This window comes from Cygnus atratus, chromosome 2, assembly GCF_013377495.2.
Source record: "Cygnus atratus isolate AKBS03 ecotype Queensland, Australia chromosome 2, CAtr_DNAZoo_HiC_assembly, whole genome shotgun sequence".
NCBI lineage: Eukaryota > Metazoa > Chordata > Aves > Anseriformes > Anatidae > Cygnus > Cygnus atratus.
In genome coordinates, this window is record NC_066363.1 from 105,160,228 (window position 1) to 105,169,724 (window position 9,497).

General features: G+C 45.4%; 1 protein-coding gene across 1 annotated transcript; it reads right to left on the minus strand.

Moving 5' to 3' along the window:
- Positions 1 to 1,226: 1,226 nt before the first annotated feature.
- Positions 1,227 to 9,239, minus strand: TUBB6 (tubulin beta 6 class V). The gene is made up of 4 exons (XM_035565373.2): positions 9,079 to 9,239; positions 8,652 to 8,760; positions 7,437 to 7,547; positions 1,227 to 2,864 (listed from the first exon to the last, which is right to left on the minus strand). The coding sequence occupies exons 1-4, from the start codon at positions 9,133 to 9,135 to the stop codon at positions 1,801 to 1,803; spliced, it is 1,341 nt and encodes a 446-aa protein (XP_035421266.1). The 5' UTR covers positions 9,136 to 9,239; the 3' UTR covers positions 1,227 to 1,800.
- Between the last annotated feature and the right edge of the window lie 258 nt (positions 9,240 to 9,497).

Here is a 9,497-nt window from a genome sequence, read left to right on the forward strand (position 1 = left end):
TTGCAGCCTTGGATTCCACAGGGTCCGGGTGGAATTCTGGCTTGAGTCGATGTAGGAAAAACAAGAGGCTGGCTCACTAAGCGAACACTCAGTTATTCAGGATCTCCAAGCTCCCTGGCATTTTTAAAGTATTAACTTAAAAAAAATAAATTATTAATAATACCAGAATGTATGGCTGGGACCCAGTAATGAATTCTGTGTTACAATGAAACAGAAGTTCCAGAAGCTAAGAGATTGCTGCTCCTACTTCACCAGAAGAAGATAGGCGAGTGCTTGTACTTGTACTTGATGAAAATTCGGTTAGTTTCAGCTGTGTATGGAACAAAATTGAGCCGACAGCTTCAGCTTACATGATGAACAGTTACATGGCTCAGACCCTTTATAAAATAGTCTTATTCCCTGAATCCCAGACTAACCAAAGATCATCTTTTTAGGATCTCTGGAAATTATGCTTGTAAAGTGCCTTTTTAAGTATTGAGCAACACCATTGCTTAGAAAGTGCTTCAGAAGGCGAGAAGAAAAAGAGCAAAGAGTTCCTGAAACACATGAAGTTTGGATTTCCACAGGGTTTTTCCTTTGTTTGCTTGTTTTGTTGCCTAGAAACTGACCTAAGACTCTCTGTGTAGACAGAGTGTTCTCTGGTGGAGGCTCTCTAACGGAGAAGGGCTGTTTAATTGATACAACCAGAAGCACAAAGCCCGCGTGAAGAGTGGACACCCAACGGTCCTTCTGTCAATGCAAGTCACCTGGGCAAGACAGAGACCTTTTGGTTTCAGCTGTCTTGTAAGCAGATTAGCTGCTGTTCATCTTCCATTTTGCCAGCTGTTTTGAATATCGTGGATAAATACTTTTATCTGTACTTCAACCTCAGCCTACCCAGTGATTTGAACAAGTTCTGGTTACGAGATGTCCACAGCACCCCTATGGGTGGTGAACTAAACCCGGGTAGGGCGATGCAGCAGCACACAGCCAGTGCCTCCTCTCCCACCACCTTCCCTGGAGTATCTGACTTTCAGCTATGGGGCAAGGTGGAGTGGAGACAGGTGCCAGAAACACCATCAACTGCTGCCAGTTTACACCCCGCGGGTCCTTAAAGCACATACCACAAATGGACTGATTTCATATATGGCATCTACAATTACTCAGCAACAAGTGATGAAGCCACACAGCTTAGCTCCAGCCTGCAGTTCGCTGGGTATTTCTACAGCATTGACTGCCCAGAACACTTTTGCTTGAGGATACTAATCTTTTTTTATTCCGTTTTTAGAGAATTGGAGTCAAATGTCATCATTAATACTTACTGTACAGAAACATTAAAAATTTTTTCTTCTTTTTATTTTCAGTAAATTTTTGTTCCTGGCAGTTCAGTATTGTGCATTCAGTACAGAATGAATACTTCAAACCCACAAGATTTTCTTACTCAAAATTGGAAGAAAATAGTGCAGCTCCATTTTGTAGATATTCATGCGTGTTTTACTTCTTTTCTTTTACAACTTTACGGAAGACGAATTTGTTTGGAAAAAAAAAGATCCCAACTAGCAATCTCTGCGTTCAGACTCCTAGGCCAAAGTCTTAACCGAATGCCTTACGTTTGTCTCATGAACAGAAATAGCCTGATTTTCACAAGCACTGAATGTCCTCAGTTCCCAGTGACCTCAATGGGCTCTGAAGAGCACCACTAGCATCTGAGACTCACGTTCCTTTTTTCTTTTTTTTGAAGCCTAGATACAGATTTATAAGCCTAATTATTACAAATCCAGATGTGAGAATTTGGCCTGGAAAATAGCATACCTAATTTCTTTACTCATTGATTTCTTCTTCCTCATCTTCAAACGCTTCTTCTCCATCATCTGCTGTAGCTTCTTGGTACTGCTGATACTCTGACACCAGATCATTCATGTTGCTTTCTGCTTCCGTAAATTCCATTTCATCCATTCCTTCTCCCGTGAACCAGTGGAGGAAGGCCTTTCTCCTGAACATAGCTGAAAACTGCTCCGAGATCCTTTTGAAGAGCTCTTGAATAGCAGTACTGTTGCCGATGAATGTGGAAGCCATCTTGAGGCCACGAGGCGGTATGTCACACACTGCCACCTTGACGTTGTTTGGGATCCACTCCACAAAGTAGCTGCTGTTCTTGTTCTGGATGGCCAGCATCTGCTCGTCAACCTCCTTCATCGACATGGGACCACGGAAGACGGTAGCCACCGTCAAGTATCTCCCATGCCTTGGGTCACAGGCTGCCATCATATTTTTGGCGTCAAACATCTGCTGGGTGAGCTCTGGAACGGTGAGCGCTCGGTATTGCTGGCTGCCTCGGGCTGTCAACGGAGCGAAGCCTGGCATGAAAAAGTGAAGGCGCGGGAATGGGACCATGTTTACTGCCAGCTTCCGGAGGTCAGCGTTGAGTTGGCCAGGGAAACGCAGGGATGTGGTTACCCCGCTCATGGTAGCGGAAACCAAGTGGTTTAAATCACCATACGTTGGAGTGGTGAGCTTCAGCGTGCGGAAGCAAATGTCATACAGAGCTTCATTGTCAATGCAGTAGGTTTCATCCGTATTTTCAACCAGCTGGTGGACCGAGAGCGTAGCATTATAAGGCTCCACCACGGTATCAGAGACCTTTGGGGAGGGCATGACGCTGAAGGTATTCATTATCCTGTCAGGATATTCCTCTCGTATCTTACTGATGAGCAGGGTTCCCATACCAGACCCTGTCCCTCCTCCCAGGGAATGAGTGAGCTGAAATCCTTGCAAGCAATCGCAGTGTTCACACTCCTTTCTTACTACATCGAGTACGGAATCAACCAGCTCTGCCCCTTCTGTATAGTGTCCTTTGGCCCAGTTGTTTCCTGCACCAGTTTGTCCTAAAACAATATACAATAGGGAAAAAATTATATATAAAGTTATTGGCAGGGTTTGGCATTTGGACACCAAATAGATTCACATCACATCTGTTAAAAAAAAAAAAAGCTGCTATAAATCTGTCAGGTAGGTAACTGGGCTCTTCAGTTTTGCCTACAAATGTTTTCAGCAGTATCCACAAGCTTTTTAATACGGCCTCCTTTTGCCTCAAATCCCCCTTAGTTTTCATTTATGCCTCTGGGTGGCTTTCTGGTTTTTCATATTTAACTTTCCATAAATGCAAAGATGGCATTGACTCCATGCTTTGAAAGCTCTCACACTCCCAATCCTACTCATTCCATAAACACAAGGAGACTGTTTATATTTAAATGCTCTCAGTTTATAAGGACCATGATGTATACAAAGCTAAATCACAGATGCGCATTTCTAAATGAAAGGTTCTTGGACTGTTCCCATGAGTTGCTACTGCCAGACAGGAGGCATTGTTGTCATTCAAGGGTAAGGTTGGGCTTCTGAAATGCTTTTTAACTTGCTATATCAAGAACTATAACTTTTTAAATTCAGGGTTACCTAGCCTGAATCAAAATAGTGATCAACAGAAACTTCACAAATGTTATTTCAAAAATTTGGGAGTTACTAAGTGCCTTTTAACTTACACTCATTTCCCTAGAAATTCACTATTCTTCGGGATCTGCAAAGCAACTTGCAAAATTGGGTTATTTGCATTTGACAAGCCCTTGATTTTCTCCCCCTGCTTCCCTTTTCCTTTAATACTCCCATTCCTCCCAGTGACTGCTACATACACAGGTTGTGCCACCAAACCCAGCCAGCAGTGCTATTGTGAGAGGTCATCAGAAGGAGCGATAGTTTCAGAATCAGGTACAGGGCTGTCAACTCCTGCATTGTTCTCGAAGTCCTCCCTTCCTTCCTACTACCATGTCTCAATTCAATCCCCAGTGTCTGTGTGTTGATGCTGAACATACGAATTTGGGAAACTGCCTGCGGGGGTATTGTTCAGATATGTATATTTTATTTTCATTGCAGAAATGGTTGGTTTCCTCATGATGTATTCAGCTAGTTGATGCATTGTTCTACACACTGCTATATTTTTCTGTCTCTAAATCTAGGAAGCTCAGCACTTCCTGTCCAGCTGGGCAAAGCACAAAGTAATATCCTTCCAGGATTAAATATGCCTGCAACGATCTGCAGTGTGCTTGAGCAGGTCTCCTACTATAGATAGGGATCTGTATAACACCTCACGCTGCACATTAACAAGACATTGCTCTAAGATGCAGAAGTATTTTAACAAGGCCAAATTCTGAGTTTAGAACTATATTTTGCAGATCGTCCCTTGTGCACACACAGTATCATCCTTCTCCAGTAGGCAGTAAGATAAGGAGAGAATAGGAGAGAATGGAGAATAGGAACAAAGAGTGAGGAAAGAAGAGAATGGTAATTACTCTTGAAAATGTGGAAAATATATGTTCATGGAAAAAAAAATAAGAGACTGATTTTACTTGCTTTTTCTTAGCTTGCAAAGTCAGTTAGGAGGTAAAAAGGCTAATCCAGAGGTGGGCCTGTTCTCCTTCAGGCTATCCACTGCATCAGACTCCTTAAAAATCCAAGTTGCATAAACTCCTAGAAGCCTGCAGGATCACTGCCACCTCCCTCTGTTGCACTAAGAGCACCTTTGTATTTAAATCACGGTTTAACTGTAATGGTGGCTGCCTTCACCAATGCTAATCGTTTCCCTCCACCCTGTAACTATCAGCTGCTCCTGTGATAACATCCCACTCCACCTACTTACTCAGCCACCTGCCTAGGATCTCCTATGTTTCCCTAGGAGATTTCCTGCTGGGCACGCACATGCCCAGTAAGCTGATGCTTCCAGACCCCCTGGCTCTATAGCACCATAAGACCACCACGCATGTGCAATAATCCCTGGAAGCTCCAGACTTCTTATCTGTTACAATACTATACAGTGTGGAGGTGCCAGGGGTATGACAAGGCTGCCATATATCTGGAAGTCTTGACCATGATTGTGAAACCCCACTGGATGCTCCCCACTTATCAGATACCCACCAAACCTCTGAAAATCTTAGACAAACACATAGAATTGTCAAACACCACCTAGACTACATCTAAGCATGGAAAATGAGCGTGTATCCACAAAAATCAGGACTTGGCAGATCTTTCACCAGTCCCAGAAGCTCTGTATTGTATGTAGCCAGTCTCTAGCATTCTGCCTCTGCCTCTTCTCACTGTGCATTTTCTGAGATCTAAAGGAAGTCTACAAGTAATCCCACAACTGATCTGTGCTGTTGGTACCTCCAAATCTTCCCACCACTATTTCTTTCTCCAGTGAACTGTAGAACTATTACACATGCCCAGGCTGAGCTGCCAACGCACGGAAGCCATTTGGTTTAAGACTATTCATTTTTTAATCTCCAAAATAGCAACTATTTCCTGCAATCTTCTTTCTTTCCCTCTCTCCACTGCTTGAAATAAAAGACAAATCTGGGAGGAGACTGGTAGCTTGTATACTACTGCTTAAAAGCCCATAAAAAAAGGAGCTACATCAGACTGCTCACAGTGGTTCCTGGTGGGCAGCCTTATGCCATTAGGAGGCCAGGAGACCTGCTGCTCTCCTGCAGCAAGCTCGTTCCACCTGTGCATCTTCACCTTTTGGATCACTACCCTGTCAACAGCAACGTTAAAGCACGAGGATTATGTCTGCATCTATCTCAATCTCCTGCTGGTCTGGGCTAAAATTCTTGTATCTGGAGTGTGTGATTATGTACCCAGTATACCTGAATGAAGTTCTGATTGATGGTCCACAGCTACTTGCTATAGAGACATGCAGACAGATGTGTTTATACAAGCAGAGGCTGCAAACATCTCCATCAGAATGAGCCCTAATGGCCTGTGACACAGCGAGTATGGAACAGCCAGCTTCTGTCACAAAATCCTCTGTTGGCCAGGCTGGATTTTTAAAAGAGAAAACAAAATGCTTTGTTGGCTTTTGACACAGAAGATCATTACTTCAGCACTCGGGCAGCCATTCTGCATTATTCAGCAGGTTGGGAGGACAGTGCCTGATGCCGGCAGGGGCCTCTGTCAGATACAAATCCATCACATGCTGTTGGCTCATTGTTAGCTTGGCAGGGAGTGCAGTGAACTGAACTGCTGTATTGTATTGAAGACACTGAATTGATTTTGCTCTGGTATTACTGGTGATACGCCAAATGGTGAAGTTCCAGCTCAGGTATTTCCAAAGGTCAACTGAATTCACTTTCAAGGGGCTACTGTGGTCCATGCAAGAGAAAGGGAGTAAAAGCAGAAACCTGAATATAAAAACATTTTGTACAGCTGCCTACGGCTTTTTAATCCCAAGCTTACTTATACATACTGTAACTTAAAATTCCTTTGTAAGATGCCTTTAAAAACACTGCCATGGAGTATAAGGGAGAAGAAGAGGGACAGCATTAAGAGTCTGAAGTCAGTTAAAGACTTAAAGTGACTCACTATGAGTTCTTATTCCATACCTCAACAGCAACAGTCTGGTCTGCAGTTTGTTTCATACCACCCAAATAATGTTTATCTGTTCTCTGTCTGTCCCCGGCATTGTTCCTTCTTCATGTTAACACAATATACCAAACTAACTTGCAACCTAAGCTTGCCTTGGCAGGAGGAAATGTGTTTTGTGGCTAGTACAGACTTGGAAACCAGAAGGACATGAGAGTTCTCATGGTGACTTTCATTCAGACTTCCTGTTTGAGCAAGTGGATCACTTGACTTTCACACGCTGTTTCTTCTTTAGTGCAAAGGAGCCAATAATGCTTCTGTACTTTGTAAGGATGCTATGAAACTGAATCACGGTAATGTGCACTTTTAAGCTTCAGTGGAAAGTACTACAGAAGTGCAAAGCAAAACAGCCAAGGCTAGAACCACCCTGTCCATGAATACTGCAAAACCTGAAGTTCCTCACATGCTCTCAGACTGTTCCTCATTATGTTGGAGAATAACCCAGAAACCAGCCATACATGAGTGTTTTTCATATTAGAATTGGTCTTCTTCTACCGCCTACTATGTCATACTGCAAGACTCTGCTGAAAAAGTTAAACTACACAGCCTTTAAACGACTTCACATCAAGCACTTAACATCAATTCAAGTCAAGAACAGCCTGGTTGGTTTGTGGTTGAGGTTTTATTCCCCCCCCCCCCCCTTACATTTCCTGCAGAATTTCCATGTACTTTGTTGCAAATAAGTAGCCTCAAGATTTCCGCAAAGTTCTTATATATTGAAAGCAAGTGTACACTATCTGAGTATCACATGAAACTTTCAGTAGTTTGCTAATTGAAGGGACAATTAACAGAAGAATAACTCTTTCAGTTAATGGAATCTTTTGGCTGACTTAGATAATTGGAACTGCTTTGTTAAGCTATTAAGGCTTCTGAGTACTAACGATCACTTGGGAATAGGGAAGAGGCAACATAGTTTAAATGCTTTTTGACCATTCACTCGGTAATTGAACACCTGTTGGATTATTTTTTTTTAAGTGACACCTACATACCAAAGATGAAGTTATCAGGCCGAAAGAGCTGACCAAAAGGACCAGATCTCACACTGTCCATGGTTCCCGGCTCCAAGTCCACTAAAACTGCTCTTGGTACAAATTTCTGGGCTGCAAATCAAAAAATAAACATACCCTTAATGTTCAGAAAATAACTAAAACACTTAAAGCTCTTAACATACAATTATGTTATATTGCATGTTATTAGTCTAATATAAATTAGACATATATTTCCTATACAGGAAGTCAGGTGGTAAAAAAAATCTTAGCATCATAGGAAGAAATCAATTCTACTTAAACAACAGACTTGACATCAGATGTCAATGGTACATGACGTTTTGTAAGCTCTTTTTTCTGTGTATCATGGGGTAAGTGGAGAGTTTATGTCTAAATGTTCCTAAAACATTTCACAAGCTTGATGCTTGAAGGAATCACCTCCAATGAAAGTGCTACTTGGTGTAGGTACAAACAATAGCAGGTCAGCATCCCTACCACAAAGCACAAAAAAGGAATCACAGAATGGTTTGGGTTGGAAGTGCCCTTAAAGATCACCTGGTTCCAGCCCCCGTGCCATGGGCAGGGACACCTCCCGCCAGACCAGGTTGCTCAAAGCCCCATCCAGCCTGGCCTTGAACATCTCCAGGGATGGGGCATCCACAACTTCTCTGGGCAACCAAAATAGTTGAAATTGTTCAAGGAAACTAAGATAAATAACATACATTAACCTACGCTGAAATGCTTGCACTTTTGGGTTCTTCTCAAGAGCTGAAAGGACTCCTGGTCCCTAGTTTACCCTGTAATACCTTCCAACACCAGACTGACTCACAGGATTTGGGCACTTTTAGCAACTTATTAATGAATCGCCATTAGCTGTGGCTCAACCCCCTCCATTCTGAAATCAGTGTACTGCAGATGTGGGCTTACATAACCAACAGTTTAATTTGGGACAACCGATACGACACATCTGATGAATTAATCACACGTTAGAAGAACAAACACCCAGCACAAACAAACTTCCACCTCCAGACCCCATGGCCGTGCCCATACTGGGACATTCCCTAGTGCTACTTCTCCCCACCTGGGGAGACACTAGCAGGTGCCAGGGGGCTGACAGCAAGCAAGGAGGGTAGCCAGATGTGTGGTGCAGTTTCACGAAGACCCGCTCTCTCCCAAGTTTCTGCGTCCCTTCCCACAGGCTCCCCGCCCCACACTTACAGGATGATTCATTGTAGTAGACGTTGATCCGTTCCAGCTGCAGCGCTGAGTCACCGACGTAGCCTCCGGCTGGGTCGATGCCATGCTCATCGCTGATCACTTCCCAAAACTAGGGGAGGAGAAGGAGCGGGAGGAGAGGAGGGTCAGCGAGTGCCCCGCCGAGCTGGGGGCGGCGGCCGGGCAGCTGCCGGATTCCTGGCGCGCCCCACGGACCCTGCCCTCCCCGCCATTTCGCACCGACCTGGCGCCGGGAGGGGGCTGCTCGGCCTCCCGCCCGCACTGAATACAAATGAATTAAATAAAAAATTTAAAAGTTGGCTTTCAGCGCTTCCCAAAGCCTGTTATGGCCAGCAGGGCTCCTCCCGGGCGCGGCTCCCTCAGAAGAAGCGGCACGGCGGCGGCAGCCCCGTCTGGCCCCCCGGCTCACCTTGGTCCCGATCTGGTTGCCGCACTGGCCCGCCTGGATGTGCACGATCTCCCTCATGGCGACGCCCTCCCCCAGCCCCGGCACGATCCCCCCAGCCTCGCCCTGCCGTGCCGCCCAGCCCGGCTCTGCCCCCAGCAGGCGGCCCTTTATGGACTCCGAGGCGGCGCGGACCACCCCCCCCCCCCCGTCCACACCCCTCCGCCCGCCCAACGGCCGCCCAACGGCCGCCCCCATGCCGGCCGCGGCTCGGCCCCCGCTGGGGTGGGGGTCGGCTCCCGGCTGTGGCAGGGTGCCTCGTGTCACAGCCGCAGGGGGAGTCATAAAACCGTGCCTCCTTCTCGCTGTCCTGGCAGTGGCTAACTGCTTCTCATCCCGGCTTTCTGGGGTGGTTTTGCTGGCAGGTCACACCGAGCCGCCGC